Source organism: Stenella coeruleoalba, assembly GCF_951394435.1.
Source record: "Stenella coeruleoalba genome assembly, chromosome: 16".
Lineage (NCBI taxonomy): Eukaryota > Metazoa > Chordata > Mammalia > Artiodactyla > Delphinidae > Stenella > Stenella coeruleoalba.
The window spans coordinates 41,127,490-41,152,107 of NC_137162.1; the positions used below are offsets into that span (position 1 = coordinate 41,127,490).

General features: G+C 33.0%; 1 protein-coding gene across 7 annotated transcripts in view; it reads right to left on the reverse strand.

The window, feature by feature from the left end:
* Positions 1-24,618, reverse strand: part of PCDH15 (protocadherin related 15) — a 1,372,333-nt gene that overhangs the window by 296,572 nt on the left and 1,051,143 nt on the right. For all 7 annotated transcript variants that reach the window (XM_079899577.1, XM_079899579.1, XM_079899582.1 and 4 more), the window contains 3 exons: positions 13,645-13,851; positions 4,539-4,673; positions 2,935-3,084 (listed from right to left, as the gene is read on the reverse strand). In XM_079899577.1, coding sequence (XP_079755703.1) covers positions 2,935-3,084; positions 4,539-4,673; positions 13,645-13,851 — 492 coding nt within the window. The remainder of the gene's footprint in view (positions 1-2,934; positions 3,085-4,538; positions 4,674-13,644; positions 13,852-24,618) is intronic.

A 24,618-nucleotide genomic window follows, 5' to 3' on the forward strand; every position in this document is an offset into this window, starting at 1 on the left:
ATTTCCTTTTATTTCTAGGCCCTTGGAGGATGCTTTATAGCCACACCACTCTTTTACCGCATACCAGAATAACATTAAAAATACTAATTAAAAAGCTTCATTTCTTGGCATTTAAATAAGTTAAGAAATTAGAGGCACATAGACAAAAACAATCTATGTTCAAATAGATTTTCAAAGGGAAATATATAAAATATGACTCTTTAAAGGCAAGGCAAAAAGTGTTTTATAAAGAGATACATAAGGGAAATTAACTCTTGTAGACTGCAAATGTCAGAAATAAGCTTTTGATCCCCCAAGGCAAACATTTTTGAGATACGGTTCCACCACATAACTGCTATCGTTTTCTTAGTTACACTTTCCAGTTCCCTGCTGGGGGTTTTTCTGTATAAACTTACTTTTATTTCCAATTATGTTATTATAGAGATGAGAATCAGATCTAATTAAATAAGAACATGACAATAATTTTCATTCCTTTATCTGTATAAACCATAATTTTACTCCCTATGAAAGAGTGCTTCAGTAAAGATAAATGTAGATCTCTAGGTCCATCAATTCACTAGAAATAAAGACCAATACACTTATTCCTCCTCATTCATTCAGATCTACTTGTTTACAGATCTTTCTTTCTTTCGTCCTCAAATAAACATTTATTAAGCATCTACTAGTTTAGGCACCTACTATATGCCAGGCACTACGGATACACAGACTATGGATACAGAAACAAATTATAGTTGTGCCCTCAAGACAAATGGGTAAAAAAGGTGGATTTCATCAATATGACAAGCGCCATAACCAAGATATGAATAAAATGTACTGTGGCTGTTTGAAACCTTTTCCCCACTACCCACATACATGGAAGAGGACATTCACATGGATGCATTTTTAGGTGAATTTTCAGCACTCAACTCAGTCTATAATGTTACCCCTTCCTATATCACTGAAGAAAGCACATCTTAATCCAATAAACAAAATAGGGGTAGCATTGAATTAACTCTAATTTATATTAACAATTATATCACGCAAAATAGGCAATAATTCATCCTTTGAACAAATATTTACTGCATGGCTAGTATGTCTGGCATGTGCTGGTATTAGAGTAGCAAACAAGACAGATGGCCACTGATGGAGTTTTTAGTTCGGGGTGGGGACAAGAAGAAAAGAAGATAATTTTAGTTGGTCATATTGGCTATGAAAGTGATGAGAGAAAGTTACAGAATAAGAATGTGTGACGGGGTGTGTATATGTATGTGTGTATGCTGGGAGGCTATTGACACTAAGCTGTTAGGAAAGTTTTCTCTGAGGAGATGATATTTTGAGCTGGGTCCTGAATGATGAGAGTGAATTAGCCTTGTAAAAGATCAGATAAGAAGTGTTCTTGGTTAACAGAAAATAGTATACAAAAGCCATGAGACATATTGTTAACTATTTCTTCCCACACATTTCACACTGATGAGGACACACCACTGTATCATAATATCTTGGCTAGAAACTACTGTTTTTGGTGGGTTGCAAGAACAGGAACTATTAAGGAAGAAGAATTACTAGGAATTATCTACTGAAAACTACCAAGGAATGCTTCCTCACAAAGTAAAAAGTCTAAAGAATAGGAGAAAGTAATCAAGCTATAAATAGAAGGGAAAGAGATCAAGGTAAAGGAGATAATTAGAGAAAATGGGAAAGAGCAAGGCACATTCAGGTAACTGGAAATGATAGTTCAGTAGGACTGAAACATACATATAGAAATAGAGGGCCAAAGATGAAGCTGGAGAGAAGAGCAACCATAACATAAAGACTTAAGTACACTGCTGAGGCATTTGGAATGCTTTTTTACTGCTCTGAACTATTTATCTAATACTAAAATACATAGGTATACAAATTTATTTATTAGTATTCACTATATACTATACTATTATATATTAGATTATATTCTATATTATTATATATTTTATGTTATATAATATATATTATATATAAACTTTAGTAATAATTAGGAGCCTTTCTAATACTCTAAAAAGTATAAAGAATCATGACCTTCCTGGCTTGAGAGCAATTTCAAATTATTAAATCTGACTCTCAGATGTAGAGGAAAATATAGATCAGTGGTCTTTACATGACTGGGCAACTTAAACCTTTTGGGCTTGTTTTTTATATTGATTACTTAAGTATTACTTATAGAGCTTCAGATCCAGGAAAGCTGAAGTGAATCTTTCTCATCTGTATTTCTCAACCACTCCCTAGATAATTTTGATGTACAGCCAGTTTGGAAAGTACTAGAGTCAACCAGATTTCTAAAAATTCTCAAGGAAGAATATTATTACTTCTTTATGGTTTATATACAGAACACAAAAAAGATTGTGAGATAACTTGCAATTTATTTAAATGCAATAAGTATAGCTAATGATAAAAATAAAATAAATCAAGGATAAAGATTTTGCCAGATTTCTGTGTTTTCAAAGATACAATCTACTATCTTATCTTAATTTTTCCCATTGTAATGATTCTATTTCATGTCCAGGTAATCAATGTCTAATAGTATTACCCAGCAATTTATTAATACAGTCCTTTGTATTTATCTGCAAAGGAAATTTAACCAATTTCTACAAGAGTTCAAAATAATTTGAAGTTTTAAGCTACATGTTTAATGCTTGAAACTTCAGTATATTAAATATATTCATTATATTAATTAAATATGTTCAATATATTACATTTTAAAAATCAAGTATAAAAGGTCAAACAGCTATGTGTACATCTAGTTAATTCTACTTTAAAGTCCACGTAGATATACTTTCATTCAAAAAGTAAACATAAATTTAAAGCTTTTTAAGCTAAATTATGCCATACAATAAGTCTGAAATTCACTTTCATTTCTTCAGCAATGTCTTCACCAATGCGTTGTATAATGCCCAAGGAAATAATTGCTTCAAATATTCTCACCTGTATGACACTGTCCCCAGGGTTCATATCTGTATAAACAAAGACGTCATAGGATATTTCAGGGAAGGTTGGAGTGTTATCGTTTGCATCCATCACCCGAATATTGACGGTAACTGGCTCACTTTCTTGAACACCATCAAATGCCGTTATCTTTGGGGATAGAAAAATACATTTAATAGAGTATTCATGCAAACATAAGCACTACAGAATTAACTCCTACAATTTAAGAAGTTTCTCGTATGTAATTTACAGTTTTAAAAGGGTGCTAAAATGTTTGCTGATAAAAGGAAGTAATAAAACTATAATAGTACATATAATCAAAGTGTTTTAATGTGCTAAGAAGCAATTACGGAGGAGTCTGCTTTGTTTTTAATGTATTGAATGCAAGCACGTTTTAAAGAAGCTGATAGGTAAAATGTCTTAGAGGCTTGAAATGGCCAATGACACTGCTAATTTTTAGAAGTTAACTACTATTTAACCTTTAAAAAATTAATAGTAAAATACTCTCCATTTTTACATGTTTTGTTTACAATGCAACAGTTGCTTTTACAGCCAACATGCTTACATCAGTCAAGAAAATAGATGCCCTAAACATGTAATATCATTTTCTAATAATTCACAAAAATCACAATTTTTAAAGGACCCATTGGCATTTGTTAAGACTGATATCTTAATTACATTATTAACTTTTAAAGAAGGTCTCACCAAAAAATCAGTGCTATAACACTACCATCCTCGTTCTAAATGACTTTTGAAATCCACTCTGTATCTAAGTTTTAACTGGGGACTTTAGGTTTTCTGAAAGCTCTGAGTTTGCTGTGTAAGCTTTTCCCGACAAAAATCCTCCTTATATAAATTCCATTACCTACCCTTTTCTATCAGTTCATTTTCCCCCTATATTTGAATAAAATCTAGCTCAGAAATTTGGATAATGAATAGAACTTCCTTTTTACCTCTATTCAGCTGTCAACTTTTCTCTCTCTCTCTCTCTCTTCACTAACCTAACCTACAAATTCTTGTTGTGGGAGGCTGTCCTGTGTATTATAAAAGGTTTATCAGCATCTTCAGTGTCTACCCACCAGATGCCAATAGCACCTCTTCATAAGAGTAACAGTCAAAATTCTTTCCAGAAATTGCAAACAGGTCCTGGGGAAGGGCAGGATGGGGAGGGTGGTGGGTGCAGGAATCATCCCCAGTGAGAACCACTGGCCTAACCGTATGACAAACTTAAAAATGCAATAACGATAAATAAATAAATAAATGTTAGAAAATAATTTTTTTATTTTGTTGATTCTACTTTATAATATCTCAATTTAAGTCAATCATGAGTGTATGGTGAAGAGTGAGATTCCCATTTTCTTGTTTTCATTTCAAAATTTGTCTTTCTTCTGTTGGAAAGAATGGTAATAAACTACAGAAACTTACAAACAGAAAAAAGAGAAATACATGTGAAGAATTTTTTATTATTTATATTCTCTGTTATTACTTGAAAATATTGCATTTTTCCTTTCAAATCATTGACCTTTTCAGTTTTAAACAGACACCTCTTGCTCTTGCATACATATATATGTATATTTATATGCATATATATGAAATCTCTTTACCGAAAAGATGTAAGTTTGCTGTTCTTCCCTGTCCACTGGTTGAAGTAAGGTGAGGTAGCGAGTGATTCCAGTCTGCGTGATAGTGAAGACTGAAGTATAATCATTCAGAAAAAGGTGAAGCTCTGGGTCTTTCGTCTTTAAAAAAAAAAAGTGCCATTATTTATAATGTTAATAAACAATGCATTTATTAGTTCATTACCTGGAAATTAATTTTTCAAATTTATTACAAAAATACATAACTGTATTAAGAATTTCTAAAGAAAAGGAAGATTTAACTAGAAATTTACTCATAATTGCACAAAACTATCCACAGACAATTACTCACTTTGTGGAAAATAAAATACTTAAATAAGTACTAGTATAATTAATGTGAATAAAAGGAAAAATAGGAAGAAGAAGAAGACAGAAAACAGTCCATTTGAATATATTCTTATTGATTATTTAATATCAATATTTTCCAGAACTTCATTGGACTCGAGAAATAAGAAATAAATACAAGAAAAGGAAATTGGAGGCAAGAATTTTAGCTGTAGAATTTTACAATTAATTCATTTGTAGTAATAAACTGCACATTATTAACCTGCATATTATTAACTGCATATATTAACTGCATATTATTAACCTGTTCTCATGTTTAATGTAAAATAGAAATAAAATTGGTTATGTATATAATTCATTACCTATAAATAATGTGCTTGCTCTTTCTTATATTAATGTAAAGATTCTCCAAGGGGAAACTTAACATTTATTTTAATTAAAATATTTCAGATGATTAGATTCAAAATATATGAATTGACACGTGTCTGAAAAAAGGGTTTAGAAAAAAATGATATATACATAAAAAGGAAGTGACTGCAAAAGTTCAAAACACAGGTAATTAACTAGGCCTTGGAAATCCTTCACAATCTTATTGCCATCTCTGAAAGACAAGGTATTAATCTCTACAATTCAGAGAAAGAACAAAGACATAAAATGGGTAGGCTTGGATTGGCATCTGCATAGTGGAATAGCAAGGAAGGTGCAGCAAATAAAATGGGAATGTTGAGAGAGAGTGGACTACCAGGAAGGCTGTGAAAAAATAGATACAGGGATGATACAGCGAGGTAAGGTGTTTTACAGATTATGGCAACTTTTAAAATATTATGGTGTGAAATGTGATTTAATATCACAGATTTCTAAGTCTGATATCAAAGGCTGAGGGCGGAGTACAGAGCCAGGAATTGTTAAACACATTGTCGATTAAAAAGAAAAAAAAAATTAGAACTCATATTTAAAAAATTTCTATGTAGAAGTGAGAAAGTTGAAATGCATGCTACTACATTAAAAGGTTGGCATGATTTGATCCACAAGATACTTTACATCTCCCTAAAGTTTCAATATGTGTATACTTCAAATAACCTTGGAATGAATGGTTTCATTTGAACCTGACACAAGTTCTGTATTTGCAGTATCTTATTAGGAGATAATATTTAGTTATATCATGGCAGCTTCCTTGCCCATGATTTTGATATAAGGTCAATGTGCTACATTTATCTCGGAACACTAAAAAAATTTATACTATAGATAATAATATCTGTTGGTCCACTTATAAAATAATCAAAGTTGTTAAGAGTTGTAAAAAAATCAAGAGGCTTCTCACTGATATTTTCCAATGGGCATTCAGCTGTTTTCATTTCAGTGCCATGACCCCAGTTTCTCAGCATGGCTAGGAAGTGGGGTATTTTGGTTAATCAAATAGCTTAGTTAATAAAAAGTTAAATTCTTTTAAAAAGTAATTTATAAAATACACATTAAAACATATTTTTAAACCACATTTTTGGGATTCTTCTTTCGTTATACTTTAGAGCCAATTGTAATCTAATTCAATTATTATTTTTAAATGATCACAAATGTTAGCATACAGTTTCAATTAATTAAAAAAAGCTAAATAAATATGAGTGTCTGCCTTTTTAGTGTTTACCCTTGATTTTACCTATCAAAGTAAAGTCACTAGGCTTTTAAATTCATATATTTTTTTCTGTTCTCTGAACGTACCAACAATGGTGCCAACAAACACAGCTTCTTTTCCTCATATTACACTACGAGTAATCCAAGCTGAGCAAGTTTTGCTATGTGATTTGCTTGCCAAATATTTACTTCTTTCCTTTTGTTCAAATCCTTCAGTCATTCTCTACTTCCCTTATGACTAATCCTCTCTCAATTTCTCTTCTTCCTTTCAACTGTAGCTTCTGTTAGTAAATTTGTTAGATATATTCATTCATATACTCACCACGTTTTAAGCATTTTTTTAATGTCAGGTACTGAGATAGTGCAATACTGTAATGAATGTTGGGTATGTATATGTGACTGTGGTATGATTGTATCACAAACCACACTATTTCACAAATTTATGAAAGCGACAAGATTTCCATTGCCAAGCAACTCCCATTCGAAGATGATATACACACCAGGACTTCATAAACAGGCTCTCTCATATTTGATAACCAGAAACACTAAAGTCCTTTTGATAATTTGTCTCCATTTCAAGTCCTTTTATAAAAACTAGCTAGGGACTAAAATAACATTTCCCAGAACTGCAGGCTGCTTTATGTAAAAAAAATAACAGAATGCATAATGTTAGTATTGTACATGGCATCTTACAGCTTATTCCAATCTGCTTTGCACAGTTAATTTCTGATTAAAATATAACTTTTGAAGTTTATTAATATTTAAAATAATAACCTTCTAAAATTTATATATGTATATAGCATGCATAGATGCTATTGGTAAATGTCTGGGTATTTAAGTATAAGAATTTAAGAAGGCAGATTTGGAAATGTTCAGCCGGTTATCACTCAAAGTTTAATACCTTAGATTCATTTGTAAGGATAATGCTAGTTTCAGGTGTGGTGTACTATGAGTGTAAATGGAAGATAATGCTCTGGCTTATTATTCTGATAGGGACAGTATATTTTATGTAGTCCTTGTGTCTATAAATTTATTTAAATTAAATATTAGTTTTCTAAATCAAAATATACACAGAAGGCTGATAAATATAACAATCTTTTTCCCCAACATAAAGAAATATTATTTTACTCTAAAGTATACATTCAGCATATACCAAAAGCACAATATATTACTTTGTTAATTTGTGTATTATTTTCTGGGAGTATAAAACAAACTGATATTTATTCACAGCACAAATAAAGTGAATGCAAAAGTAAACACATATACAAACACAAAGGTAAACACATGAATGTAAAATTTTAAAATCTCATCATATAGAATAAATATGTTCAAACATGACAGTCTATTGGATTTAAAACCAACTATGGGTTTCCAATGAGACTCAAAAGATGACATCACACATACATACACACACAAGATTATATGCATCCTCATATATATGCACATACAACACAGAAATGTATATGTGCACATACATATGCATACTTATGCGCATACATATAAATTACAAAGCATAACAAGAAAATAACAAAAAATTTAATCTCATCTGCCAATTTGAATTAGTTGACAGTAGTTCTCTGAAGTACCTTGTTTAAAAGGGTTCAACCCTAAGATTAGAATTTTTCTAAAAGAATGCAATAATGAATTATTAATGCTCCATGGGCTAAAAAAATTAATAATTAAATAATCTTTGTTTAAGTTCACATGCAGTTTGGATTCTCCACAATTTCATACTACTATAACCAATAATATGATGTAATAAATTTAAATTACATATATTTTAATAGTTTTAGGTCTTTATAAGTGATAATGAAGTAATTGCCTTTTTTTTTTTTTGTAGAAAGGAAAAAGAACAAGGAAATGAACCACAGCAATTAACAAAAGAGCAAACACAAAATTAACACCTAGTACCTACAGGAACTCCACCAGGTGGAACCTATATGCAAATTAAACATTAAATTAAAAAATGTAAATATAAATGACCACAAATATATATATGGCATACAAGTGTACACTAGAAAAAAAAACAATGAACCACAAAACAAACAAACAAAAACCTTTTCCAGTTTATTTAAACTAACAACTTTTTCGAAGGTGTATTTTTTTCTTAGTATTTTGAAACATCATAACATATATATGATAGTATAACAATATTTATGAAGCATATAAGTACATTATACCTTTATAAGTGTACTGTATTAAATTTCAAGGATACCTTTATTTTGAAACAAAACACTATATAGGGATGCAAACTGACTTGGAATTATAAGTGGATCATTGCCTTTCTGCAAGCCAAATGCATAACCTGTTGATTATTATTCCCCGTTATTTTTTTATAACTAGAATTCAATAAGCAACTTTTAGTGGTTCTGCCGCTGAAAACCTGGTGGTTTCAGACATGCCTCTTTTGCATTACCTGCTCTATGTATATTCTGGACTATTATGAAACTGTGAAGTAAGAATGGTTGAAAAAAATTATAAATATGATTCATATATATATTACATATGCATGTATAAATATATATTGATCTCTATAGGAAGGAACATTAGTACAAATATTTTTGTCTACTTTCTTTTTCAGTTTTACTGTGACCCTTAATATTCCTTCTGACTCAAAATCTAAACTGCTAATAACACCACAAATCACCGATCTCTGCTACTAGTTCCTAAAACTCTGCCTTACTTTCTACTGAATTGAAGGAAGAAAACAACTTCATTTTTGGATAAACAGATCCAAGTCTGTCCCCTTCTTGGCATCTACCCTGTGGCTTAGCTGTGCTCAAGAAAACCAACTCCTGGAATGACTACTTCTCTTTCATGCCTGATGCTTCATCTCTGTTTCTATTGGTAATACCTGTATGAGGTGATGTGTCTTTGCCCTTAATCTTAATGTAAATCCTTAAATCCTGTACCCTTATGCTGATTAATTTCACTAATTCTGACATTCAAAAACTACTAGAATTTACCATGTAGTAAAATTCTTGCCTGCAAACTAAAAGGGCCTTGAAGTTTTCTTTTGTTAATACAGATCCTAAAATAACCTAGCAATGAACATATTTTACTTTTGAGAAGTGAAGAGCACTTGGCCTGGAAAAAAAATATGATTCAGAAGGACATAAATTCATCTTCAAACACATCAATGACTAATCTAAAGATTTATTCTGTATACTGGCAAATGGAAGATATAAGGAATAATGGTTGAGTTACAAGAATGCTCGTTTCAACTCAATGTGATGAAAAGCTTTCTAGTAGTTAGTTGCCCCACCATGGAATGGGCCATATTGTGAAACAGTTAATTCAATACCATTAGAACTGTTGATACATATGCCAGATATTCTCATTCCTTTACTTGTGTCTGAACTTATTAGTTTATTAAACAATTACTAGAACATACTAAGTTCTGGGAACTGTATTAGATCTTCATGATACAAAAGTTATTAAGATCTAGGACCTATCCTCGATTTAAATTCAATGAGGGAGAAAGACACACACAATGATGTAAATATAACTTTAGAGAAATTCACCAAAAAGAGACATGCAACTCAACTGAGAGAATGCATAATCTAGAAAAGATTCTTAAATGAGGGTGTGCCTGAGCTGAATTCCAAACACTGAGCATGTTCTTCAAGCCAGTTCATGTAATGGAAAATGAAAGATTTCAAAAAAGAAAATGTAACAAACAAAGGTAATTAGATAAGCAGTAGTTTGGTGTAACGCATGAAACCACAAGTAGTTGCTAAATGTAATAGGTGAAGGAGAAATTTTCAGAAAATGAGGCTGCAAAAATGTTCAGGTACCAAGTAGCAGAAAACCATGCACATAGGCTTGAAATTTTTTCTGCAGCAAGTCATGAGAGTATACTAGGTAGAAGTGTGATATAGTAAGATTTGAGCTTTAAATAAATCATTCTAGTGGCTGAGTGAAAGATGGTTTTGAGTAAGAAAAAAAAATGGGAGCAAGAAGATTAGGAGGAAATTTTAATAAAAGACAAATAGGTTGTAAGAGTGGGGAGAGAAAAAGAGAGTCAGGAAATATTCAGAGGACAAAACAGGAAGAATTTAAAGATTTCTTAATTGTCTTGAGTAAAAAAAAAATCAAGGATGACTCCTAGGTTTCAAGCTTGAGTGGCACAATGAAGTGTAACATCAACTCCTGAAGAATGGATTTTAATATAACATTTCACATAGTATAGGAAGTTGGATTAAATGATGTTTAACATTCTGTGGACTTATTTAAAGTATAGATATATCGAAGTTGTAGATGATATTTTAGAAAAATTTGTCACTAGGGATTAGATATACTTGTTCGGTTTCTAGGCACCTAATGACCATCACTCACTGCAGATGATTTTAGAAAGAGGATGGGCCTAAATAATAAACAAATGGCCAGATAGACATTGTTTAATCACTTGACATTTCTATAAAACATAGTAATTATGGCACTCTCCATGCACATGGCTTTATCTAAGGGAAATTTTCTCTCCCTTCCCATCCCCACCAGCCCCAAGTGAAGGAGCAGGCCAAGGTGGCAGTGACTGCTACCATATATCTTTTGGGGTCACTGGCATTTGAACAAAAGGCTGCAACTGGTAAATATAAGGCTCACAGTGTTATACAGCGATCACAGGGTAGAACCAACAGTCAAGCCCAGGTCTATCTAACTCCAAAGCACAAACTCTTAAGAACCACAATGTGCCGTCCCATCCCTTGGAAACATTCAGAGTATTTAATAGGCTAACTGAATTGTAAATCTTCAAGAGCAGAATTCTAAGTAGTGTTTTCCAAAGGTTTCAGACCCAGAAGCTCTCTCCACCCTAAGTCAGTAATATCTTGAAGTCCCACTATCCTTTACAAAGTCCCTTAGAATGCAATTTTAACATTTGTAATTTTAAAGTGAATGACAATCCAGAAAAGTAAGAATGTATGCAAGCAAACATAGGGCTTAGTATGCAACCACTAAACAATATAAATGTACCAAGAAGTACAAATACATAAATTTTGCCATTATGGAAAAACTAAAACTACATTTTTTTTTTTAGGATTTAGCTTGTGCCAACCACTGTGTTCATGAAGATGTGACTTAAACTATTAGAAATTTCCAAACTGGCTAGTCACTGCTTAAAATATGATTATGCATTTAAATTAAATACATGAAATAAAATCCACACCAAAATTTGTGGGACATAACTAGGCCTACAAAATATATTAGCTTAGCCAGGATAAAACTTCTTAATGTGGTTCTGTGAGTTTTCTAGTGAGTATTCACTAAATGACCTGTGACTCATGAAACACATTAAACTTCAGGAAATCCCTAAACACTCTGTGATGTGGGATGTGAAATTGTGTATGTATACACACTTTTCTAGGAAGAAAGTCTATAGCATTAACAGCTGTTATCATAGTCAGACTACAGTCAGACTGTATAAAATAGAAAGGGGCTATCTAGACTAGTGATTAAAATCAATGACTTTATTTCCATTAGACCTTGGCTCAAGGTCTAACTCTACCATTTACTAATTCTGTGATCAGAGTAAGGCATTTAAAATTGCTTCAAATTTAAGGCACTTAAATTGCATTTAAATTTCCCTTTCTGCAATATGTAAAATTGCATCTATTATGTTTGCTGTGAAATTTAAGGGAATTAATGCAAGATAAAGCATTTACTATATTATCTGGAAGGTATTAAGAACTCAGTGTGAATTAGCTCTTGTTAAAACACATGATGAAAGAAAATGGGAGAGACTAAGAAGGGCAAAAAAGGTAGGATGAGGAAAAAAATAGAAAGCAGAGAAAGATATAAAGAGTAAAATAAAACACCTGGTGAGAAGTGGAGTGCACACAAGAGTTATCACAGCCTCTGCTAAGGGTTACAAAATTTTTCCAGAAAGAAAAAAAAAAAAATCTGCAAGTGCCCTTGTAATTTACTAAACTGATGACAAAATCCCATGTAATGAAATTTTGGGGGATGTTCTAGAGCTGTGCTGTCTAATTAGTGACATGTGACCATTCACATTTAAAATAATTCAAATTAAACAAAATGTTAAAATTATGTTTTCAGTCTAGTTACATTTCAAGTGCTCCATAGCCACACAGGCTTAGTGGCTACTGTGCTGGACAGAATAGCTACAGAGTATTTCCACGATCACAAAGTTTTATCAGATGCTATCGAAATGGGAGACATTTCTGGGTCAGGACTTTGTAAGTTGCAAGTGACAGAAATCAGACTTAACATATGTTAAAACAAAAAAAGATATTTGGGGAAATACTGTGCTAGGTCAGAGACTAAAAGGAAAATCTTTAGGGATTCATATAGATCTGGGGATATTCCAGCCTAAAAAATTGGGACTCGGTAGGACTCCTCTCTGTATGTCTCTGTCAGGCTTCATTCTCTCCCAATGACAATGGGCCTTCTCTATGATGTCAGCAAACTTGGTTACAATGGCTTCAGATTCATTTCCAATTCTTTAATACATGATGCCAAAGTCCTCCAGCTCCAATTTTGTTTTCCGTTCAATTCCTGGGAGGACTTTGACTGGACTGGTAAAAATTTTCTGTCCACTCTTTGGAGCAATCACTCTAGCTAAGGAGGTAAAATACTCTGATCTGCCCAATCTGGACAATTTCCCACTCCTTTAGTGAGTGTCAGTACCATAAAAACAGAGGACAATGATGTGTGGAGTGGAAGAGTGTTAGCATCAACATAGCCATTGGCAAAAGTGTGAGCGGGTCAGCTGCCCCAAAATGTGTTTTCTTTAATAACATAATGTCAGAAAAGTCCCCCAAATCACACTTCAGAGCTACCTTCATGATTTTTATACTTATTGTGTAATGCCATTATTTTTTCCTATTAGTATTACATAGTTTAAAGCCAATGTTAATTAAAAAGACTGCCCTCGTACTTTAGCAAACTGCAAGTGAAACATTTTCTTCCTTATACTGAATATCTGTAAACTGAAAAAGAACAGTTGCTAAATTCAAATTTACTTTTTTTATAATAACCTTGATATGGAATTAAATTACAACCCTAAGACTTTCATTTATACTGACTTTTTTCTCTATTCTATAGCTCATGCAACCATGTCTTTGTAATATCTCCTACTGGCATAAATATAACAAGAGATGTGTTAGCAAAATAAGAGCAAAAATTATATTTAACTTACATCTTCTACATCCTTGTCCAGAACTACAATTCTTAGAGGGCTGGTCAAATTCATACTGTCAGAAATAGTTGCTCCCACTGGGGCAGATTCCAGAATATAGCCTTGATAACTGGGCATTGTGAAATATGGGCTCTGATTGTTTACATCCAGTATTTCAATATGCAGACTGGCAAAAGCAGGAAGAGGATGACCATTGTCCTGTTCAGCCTAAAAAAGAATATAAAAGATTAAAACATTGTATGTTATGGAATCCTTTCGGGGTGCTATTTTTCATACTATATGTAGGAATTCTCTTTTAATCTGGTATCATTACAGAAAGAACTACTTTAAAGTAAAGGATCCTTAGAAAACATGAGGAAATAAAAGTCCAGAGAGGCTTCATCAATTTTTGCTTTCCTGTCCTCAAACCCAGTGTATATTTCAAGAAAAAAAAATCATTGCAATAAACTTTTGTATCTGTCATGGCATATTATTAGAAAAAATAACAGCACTTAAATACATTTAGATAGAAAATTGAGAAGGGAAGATATTTGAGTGAATTACTGATAAAATATTTAAATAAAAAACAGAGACAAATATTCATAACTCAAATAATGCAGTGTTTATTTTTGCCTCTTCCACATCTTCTTGTTCCACGTTAGTAATTAAATCCCCAAATAACTCATAATTCTACATACAATTAATAGATTAAAGCTACATTTGTTGCCCACAAAAAGTCCTCTAAAGACTCTTATATGGGACAGAGAAAATTTCAATAAATTATTTTTAGTAGAAATAGAAATGTAAACATTATTTAACCATAAATATGTTATTCGAGTAAAATTAATATTCCTGTATTAGGAGTATGTTTATTTTGTTTTTTTCCTCCTATTCAGTTTAAAAATTTGATGACAATTTATATTTCCAATAAATTTTCTTAGGAAATCTCCACATGGTCATGCTATGAATGGGTGAACACCAACCCTTAACACCAACTCTTGACTTTCTGTTTTTTAAAAAATGCATCTTATTGTGTAGCAATCCAAAAATTTTATTTAAGGGAAGATTTTATCACAACTGATTTCTAGAAAATCTCTTCCAAACTTTAGAATAAATCATTAACATAATTCAATAGTGTATATATATATATATATATATATATATATATAAATAGATTCAAAATCTGTCATTTTTTAATTGATATGTTCCCCCATTGCTGCAATAGTTGTATTTTGAAATCAACTAAAAGTTAAATATTTTATTTTAAATCCTGGAGTGCTTTCCTACATGAAGCAGTGACATTTGGCCATGAAGGTTTATAAGCAGTTCAGATAGATATCTCTGATTGTTCATTATTGGGCTTCTGGAAGATAATTTTTCACTTTTTTCTAGTTGTAATTTTTAGTAATTTAGTAACTTAGTAATTTAGTTTTTTTTTCTATCAATTTAGTTTTTTTCTATCAATTTAGTTTTTTTTTCTATCAATTGAGAGGGTATGTGACAAATCACAGTAATGTTTGGCAGAACCAGTGAGTTTGCACCAAGAAAAATCACTTCATGTTATTAGTAATACTAAAAAAAATTTTGAAATATAATTTATGCTAATTACTGCACTGAAATTATGGTAATTAATAAACCCATTGTTAAATAATATTATATAAAGCATTATTTAGAAAAAAACTACTTATCTTTGTTTTTTAAATATTTTGATAACTATTTCAATATATTAGATTTCCTTTATAATGTTATATAGTTTATTTTATGCATTTAAATTTTCATCTGAGAACAGATTGCTAGAGTGGTTAATGGTACAAAATGTTTATGAGCCCCTGCTCTGCATTAAAGACAACAGTCCTGGAATAATGTGTAGCCTTTTCTGTAACTTTGTATCCTTCACTCATAACCATATGTGCTCCTGACCATCAGCATGGATAAGCTGTTTCTGTATCCAGTGGTTGTGATTAATTTGTGCTGAGACATGGATGTTCTTCTAGGAGTCCCCTCTGTGACATACAGCAGGCTTTCTGGACACAGTTGACCAGGGGAAAAGGTACAGTCCATGACTAGAAAACATCATCTTTCACTGTAGGAAAGTAACGGGCTCCAGCCCAATGACCTGGATCTAATTGAATCAGGAACAGTTCACACATGCTAGTCATTTTGAACAGGACTTTTTCTCTCTCCCTTTATTTTGTATCTAATTGTTCTGAAAGTCATTATGTTATGTCCTGGACATACTAATAATGCTATGAAAAGTCACAGATTTTATCATTTGTCCCCTTCCTCCAATAAACACACGCAATTTATGGATGGTGAGAGGAAAACAAAAAGCAAATTGTGTAACAATGAAAGAAGCTTTTATTTTACATTCAGCTCATATGTTGTTAATTTTTACTGCAAGTTGGGAAGCCAGGAAAACATGTATTATTTGCATGATGGAAACAAAGTGATCCAACAAAAAGAGAAAGAAAACTCAAATTAGATCTATGGAAACAGTTGATTTGCCCATATCTTTAAAAATAACATGTAAAGGCTCTATTATTTCTCTAACATTAGTTTGTTGTTAATATGAGTAATATTTTTGGATTGCTACTACATATTTTGTCCTCTTTGGGGTGTTTTGTATGTGCTAACCACGTATCTGTCCCCAAAGTTCACATTCTTAATCTCTATGCTATTTTGCCCCTCTAAATATGAAAACATATACTTTTGTGTTTATGCAAAAATAAAAACGTCAGTTTTATGTTTAAGGCCATACCACATGTAAGTCACAGACAGAGTAGGGCCCCAGACTCAGGTCTCCTGATTTACGAGAGCCTATACAGGGAAATTCACCACATGATTCTCTAATTTAGAGAACGCAAATGAACATCCAAATTTAAGATTGATGGGAAAAATTAGTGGCAGGAAAGAAAATTAGTAAAGTAGATAATCCAGATTGAATTAGAGATAAAATATGTCACTTAAAACAAATTATCATGCTTTTCTCTTTAGAAGGTTCATACACGAAACTATCATCCAATCCTCTCTTCTGTATAATATAAATAGGAATTCTCAAAAGTCTTACTTATTCTGTTCCCCTGTAGTTGCTAGTAAATGAGATGAGAAGCATAAAAAAGCAGGTCAAGTGAAACAAGGTAGTATTTAAAAAATCATCTAATCCCATAAGACAACTTTATTTATATCTACAAAGTCTGTAGTTACAAATTAAACATTATATTTAAAAGCCAGGTTTTGCTTGGAGAATTTCTGGGCATGAGTCCCATTTTCAGTAATGAGACCAAAGTAAAACTAAAGCCAAAATGGGAGAAGTATACAAAATATACTATTTAGTTACTTCGGAGAGCAAAACATTAAAAGAAACAAGCTACTCCATTTTCAATATTAAGGCAAGCAAATATTGATAACCTCTTAGCTCCTTGAACCAGAGGACGGAGAATACAGACTAACTTCTGTCCTACTGGCTTGTGGCAAGCAATGTAATAAATTCCATGATCTCTAGTATGAACCCTTTAAAGTAGATACAATTTAGGGGGAAGAAAGAAAATAGGAAAGATTATCAAGACATTTAAATACATTCTAGGAAAGAAGAAATAAATAACTATTTTCCTGGAAAGTCAGGAATTATTTATTATGCATTTATAGTGCCCACTTTTTACATTTTTGTGTTTGCTTTTGTCTACACTCATTCTTTCCAATTTTTCCTAAGGCCACATCAGTTAGGCTTTTGCCCCACCACTCAAATACAGCTGTTCTTGTCAAAATTACCAGTAATTCCTACAATGCTAAACGCAATATTTATTTTTAATCCATATCTTACTTAACCTACCTTCAGCATTTAAAACATTATTCACTAGTCTTTCAAGACAACACTCTCTCTTGGTTTTCTTCCAATACTACTATCCATTTCTTCTCATTCTAATTTTCTGGTTTCTCCTTTCTTCTCCAACTTAAAATTGGGGTGGCCCTGGAGTCAGGTCTTAGTCATCTTCTCTTCCTCTTACTCACTTCCTTGCTAATCTAGTCTAATCTCATGGTTTTAAAAATCTCAGTAACTAACCCTAAATAGACATTTCTCCAAAGAAGATATACAGATGGCCAACAAATGCATGAAAATATGCTCAACATCAGTAATTATTAGAGAAATGCAAATCAAAACTACAGTGAGGTATCATCTCACACTGGTCAGAATGGCCATCATTAAAAAATCTGCAAACAATAAACGCTGGAGATGATGTGGAGAAAAGGGAATCCTCCTACACTGTTGGTGGGAATATAAATTGGTACAGCCACTATGTAGAACAGTATGGAGGTTCCTCAAAAAACTAAAAATAGAACTACCATATGACCCAGCAATCCCACTCCTGGGCATATACCTGAAGAAAAACATAATTCAAAAAGATATATGCACCACAGTGTTCATTGCAGCACTACTGACAATAGCCAGGACATGGAAGCAACCTAAGTGTCCATCAATAGAGGAACGCACAATGAAGATGTGGTACATATATACAATGGAATATTACTCAGCCATAAAAAGGAATGAAATAGTGCCATTTGCAGAGATGTAGATAGACCTAGAGATTGTCATACAGAGTGAAGTCAGAAATAGAAAAACAAATATTGTATAATATCACTTATATGTGGAATCTGGAAAAATGGTACAGATGAACTTATATTTAAAGAGAACAAAGTTATGGATACCAAGGGGGGAAGGGAGGGGGTGGGATGAATTGGGAGATTAGAATTGACATATATACACTACTATGTATAAAATAGATAATTAATGAGAACCTACTGTAGAGCACAGGGAACTCTACTCAATGCTCTATGGTGACCTAAATGGGAAGGAAATCTAAAAAAGAGGGGATATATGTATATGCATAACTGATTCACTTTGCTGTACAGCAGAAACTAACACAACATTGTAAAGCAACTATACTCCAATAAAAATTTTTTTTAAATGTCAGTAACATAATGACTCCCAATTTCTATCTCCAGCTTGGAGCTCTGAGAGTCCAGAATCTATATAAAACTGTATATGTAATAACTCTGCTTAAAGAATAACTATAAAGATAGTTATTATCTAATTATTATAGTTATTAGGTAACTACAGTAATAATTATTTTAAAATAACTATTAAATGATATGTTTATTAGATACCTGATATCTAATAAACATTTCAAATGTAACCTCTGAAAAAATGAAATTCTCATCTCCCACCTCACAAACCTATTCCACAAACAGTCTTTCCCACTTTAATAGCAGCTCCATTCTTCCAGTTGCCCAGGCCAAGAATCTTGGAGTCATCTTTACTCCTTGGTTCTTTTCACACTTCACATCTAATCTATGAGGAAATTTTATTGACTATAACTTCAAAATATATGCAGGATCTAACTACTTCTCACCTCCTCCACTATTACCACTCTGGTAGGGGCCAACCCACTATCATCTGCCACCTGGATGATTTAAACTTCTCCATCAGCTTCTACCCTTGCCAGTAGCCCATTCTTTTATGTGCAGCTCAGTGATTTTGTTAAATATTAGTCAGATCAAGTCACTTCTCTCATTAAAACCTCTCAGTGATTTCCAATTTGACTCAAGTCTACAGGATCTGACCTCTTACTGCTTTTATCATATTCTCCTTCTCACTAAATATGCTCTGACCATACTATATGCTGTTCCACTAAAAATCAGGCATATTCTTACCTCAAAACCTTTGCATTGGCTGTTCCCTCTACCTCAGATGTTATTCCCACAAATGTCCACATGAATTACATATCTTTTTTCACATGGCCTACACTGACCACCTCATTTAAATTATATCCCCAGCACTGGAATTCACAATGTAATTTGCTTTTTTTATAGCACTTAACAGATAAAATATTTCAAAATTTGTTTATTATACTTGTAATTTATTGTCAGAATCATTCCACTAGAATATAACTTTCAAGATATCACGGATGTGTGACAATTCTGTTAATGTTGACTTTCCAGGCTTATTGTAGTAGCTAACATTGAATAGTCTGTCAATAAGTACTGAATGAATAAATGTTCCTTTGGTAAGAAAGTCACACACTACTGCAAAAGCAAATGATGCTGTAATGAAAAGGTGGCTTAGCAGAGTGGTATTTGTCTCCCAGTCTATATCTAACCAACTTCACAACACCTGTTAAGTCCCTTACCCTCCCTTAATCACAGTAAATGACAATTTACAAGACATCTTGATTGTGTGATAACAATACATTCAAATTCAATTCAAATACATTCAACTGTGTGATACAATATATTCAAAATACTTACAAAAAATGCCTTGCAAGAAAATGTCTTACTCAATAACTGTTAGTTGTATTACTGTTATTAAAAATAGTTTAAAGAAAATCTCCTGCTTGGAGTGATAGATGGGGAAAGAATTTAAAAGTTTTTTAAAAATTAATAATTTGTGTTTCCATCTTCTCATTTGATAATATATAATCAATGGATTTTGTACTCCAAGAAATATTTCATGTCAGCAAACTTTAGAAGAAAAAAACAAGTCTTATGTTAATCTAATTAATTGTAGTTTTATTTTAAAGTGTAAATTAAACGTTGCAATTAAAAAGGTAAAACCACACTTTAGTCTTGATAATTCTGATAATTTTGCATTTTTCCTATATTTATAATATTTAAAAATAAAAATGGAATTATATTGTATGTAAAAAACAAATGTCCTTTCTCTATGCATCTGTAAACCTAACCCTTTATTGAAACAAATGTCTGAGAATCATTCTTCACCAGACCTTTAAATTCTATGAGAGGGTAAACACTGTAAATTTGTCTGTTTCGTACATTGCTAAATGTTTGATCAGTTCCTGATATATGGAAGAATTCAAAAATAGGCTTGTTGTGAATTTTGTGTATTTTCAATTTCAATAGGCTATGTATATCTTTGCTTTACATAAATATTTTCTACAAATAAAATGAATGTGCCATGATTTTAATCCCCATTTTATAGATATTTACGGAGGGGTTGTTTTGGACATTAAAATGAAGCAGAAATAAATTTTTGTGAATGTATAACATGAACACCTTAAGTTATGTGAACGCCATCTTTATTTGTGCATTTTAAAGGTTTTTCATATCTAAGCAAGCTTACCTACAGATAATTGGTATTGATATGCATTCCTGCCAGTCATATAAAGATATATAAAGGGCCACAACCTATCCTCCTCACTCACCAATTGTGGTTCCCTGTTAATAGGAATGAGGGCTGTGAATAGGTGATCTACAGTCTTCCAGAATTTATCAACATTTACATATAATACATACATAAATAAGCTGATATATATTTTTAGATACGGCGAGGTTTTTAAAATGGGCAGTGGTTTAAACAAAGAGATGTTTGCTCTGATTTGCTTTGTTTTTCACTTAGCGTATGACTTAGACACATTTTCTTGTCAGACTGAGGCAAATTGATTACTTTAGCAAGGTTCTGACTGAGTACACTCTTATAGTGCATTAACATACTTTTGTATTTGCCAGTTTTCTTGCCTGTCTCTCCTATTAAACTATAGTCTTTAATCTCTAGTTCTTAGGACCTGTTTGACCAATTTTCACAAACATCGGATACCTTAGGAAGGAAGGGGGATGGGGGGAGGCAAGGGGAGGGGAGAAGAGAAACAAGGAACAAAGTGTGGATGAAAGGAGGAGGGAAGGAAAACAAATGGCAAAGCCATTTCTCTATATACCAGTAGTAAATGACAGGTAACTTTCAAAAATTATGGCCACCAGATAGGGCAGTGGTTCTCAAACTTTAGTTTACATAAGACTCAGCAGGAAAGCCTATTATAAAGCATATTCCCACATGCTCCCCACAAAGATTCTGATTCATATATCTTGGACAGGGATAAGAAATCTCCCTTTTTATCAAACTCCTTGGGTGGTTATAATGTGAGTACTTTGAAAGACACCCTTCTGGGTCTGGCTACTTCATGCTTGAGCTATGTCCACACTCGAATTTCTGGAAAATCTTTCTTTGTAGTCTTACTGGTTAGCAAAGATGACCAGTAAGCCTCCATGACAGTACTGTATATCCAAAAAAACACTGGTGTCATGTAGCAGACTTAGCTAGCTTCTGGTAATTGATGCTACGTATAATACTACTATCAAATGGGCAGGCTGAGTGCCACTAAAAATGTTTTATGATTGTAGCATAACAAAGGATTGCATGTATACAAATGTGAATATTCTGCACATAATAAATTCAGTCTGCTACTGTTCATAGGTCAAGATCAAATCTTCTTGACATTTCACTGTTCTTAATTAATTGAAATTTAATTATGGATTATTCTATGCACACACACATATGTATGTACATATTTCTGATAATGTTGCTCTCAAATAACAGTCTTCCATGTTTTTTAAGAAAACCTAAGAAGTGGGAATATTGACAAAACCTTCCATCCAGTTCTCCACCTGGGAACACTGGTAAGGTTTTTGACTAGGTTAGTTGACTAAGTTAGGGCTTTAAGATCTATAAGATCTAGGGATATTCATTTGTGTATGTGGACCTATAAATTTTATCTCACATTTCACCATACCCCAATGAAAATAAGACCGAAAGTTCTGGTGTCTGATGCAAAAGTACTACAGGGAAAATCTTCATTTAATCTTTATGGAAACTTCTACAACTGTAGGCTCAATCAGGACCTCTGACATGTATTTATTTACTTATTTGTCTGTTTCTTTAATTACTATTTTAATTTTATACTGCCTTACCAAGTTCCCAAGTGATTTTAAAATATGGCTATATCTCAAATTTAAGTTCCCTGAAAATCACATGGGCATCTTGATTCAGTGCATAGAGCCCTAAAATCTTCCTTTCAAAAACAAGCATATCACATGATCCTAACATGTCCGATCAATAGCCCTTTGAGAATCAATTGCTGTCTAGCATTTTGACTCCTCTCACACATGTTTGTAGGCAGCTGTTACACTCAAAAAAAGCCAAGGTGGAACACCTTAGGTCAATTCTTTTCTAGCCTCTTATGCAAGCTGTTACTGTTTTCAGTCTTTAAGTAAAGTCTCAAATTTCAGTTTGGACCTGAGAGTCGGAAGTAAAAGTGCAGGAACCTCACTTATATACGGGAGTTCTCCACAGGATCCTGTTCAGCTCACTAAACTCTACAAGGGCTGGGGGTTGAAGCCCCAGTGACTGTAAAAGGTTACATTTCCCTTCTTTGTACACACATTTTTCTTTTGGAACGTCTTAGGGAGAGATGGCTGTGGTAAGCCTGTGTTCCCTGGATCAAAGATCATAGTAATATTGCCGACTAATTAATAATTAAAATAAGTGCATTCTATTGCTTCTAGACCCTTGTTATACTATTATATTGCTTTAAAACCTACAGAAACTTCATTTATTGAAACTTTACTACTCTAAAAATTAAAGAATACATAGTCTGACAACAGCCTATTTATGACAATTACTAAAAATATTTAAGAACTTGCAAAACCATAAAATAATTTATCAGATAAAACAAAGAATTGTTTTGTATCTTATACAACTGATTTGTTTGTAATGCCATAAGCATAGCGAAAGAGTGCATTTCTGTTTGGAAATAAAAACATTTTCAGTTTGACAAAAAAGAAATCTTTACTAGACAGACTATAAACAATGCACTCCCAAAGGGGTTTATAATATGATAACAAAATAATATTGACACACTTCCCATCTAGAAAATATTTTTAAAGTACATTCTATCTTCATTTGATGTAAGAATATGCCCACCGGACTTCCCTGGTGGTGCAGTGGTTGAGAGTACACCTGCCGATACAGGGGACACGGGTTCGTGCCCCGGTCCAGGAGGATCCCACGTGCCGCGGAGCGGCTGGGCCTGTGAGCCATGGCCGCTGAGCCTGCGCGTCCGGAGCCTGTGCTCCGCAGTGGGAGAGGCCACAGTGGTGAGAGGCCCACGTACCGCAACCTTGGAGTTTCTGTATATTTTTCAATAATAAAAATCTTTCTCTGTGCTTAAAGCTTGAGATGTAAACTGACACTAGAATGACTAAGGCAATTTTGAATGATTTAAAAAAGAAAAACCCAGTTGCTCCCAGAGAGACCACAGATTCAGAAAACTCCTGCCAAGCACAGATATATCACACTATTTGGCTGGTGGTTTGAACATGAGAATCATCTTGGCTATAAATAGCACGGTGAGCCAGAGACAAAATTATGATCGTGATGGTGTAGTAACTTTTTTCTGGAGTGCTTCTAATTCATGTTGTATTCCCCTTATTTTGCCCTGCCCTTCACTTCCTCATCCAGCAAATGTCTATGCTGGATTCTGATTCCATTCCCACAGAGTATCCTCTCCACTAGGAGAAAGCTCTCTCCTAAGGTGCCTTTGTGAACTGGTTGACTGGAATAGTCCATCCTGGAATATCTGAATTTCAAAAAATCATCAGTATACAAAAAAAGTCTGTCTCTAAGTGGGTTATTTTTCAGAGCCTGGAAGGTAATGAGAATGGGAGTTTTTCCTATGTACTAGTCTGTTCTTGAGAAAAAACTAGTGGAAAGACCTGTTTAGCTTTCAAGTCTTTAGATATACCCTTTTAATTTCATTTTCTATGCAACAACCAAGAAGCCTATGAAGAAAGGTTACTTGAGAACATTCATGTAGGAGGGTTAAGGTAGTTTCTGTGTATGAAGGGGTGTGTAGTGGGGAGATATGGCAAGGTCCGCTCAGAGTGTCTTTCACGTGAACATTCTACAATATTTAGACTTGCTGTTGTACTCTTAAAATGACCTTTGCAGACAAGAGGGCCTTGCCAAAATCAAGGGACTGTGATGAGAATGGATAAATTGCTTCCCTTCTTCCAAGCAGTTGCAGGTCACCTTGTGAAGAAGGAAAGAGGCCAAGTAAAATACCACTTCTGTGTCTTTTGTCATCTTACACATTTGGACAGCCACTATATTCAACTGCTGTATTCTATTTCTGTTCTAACTAACCTAGC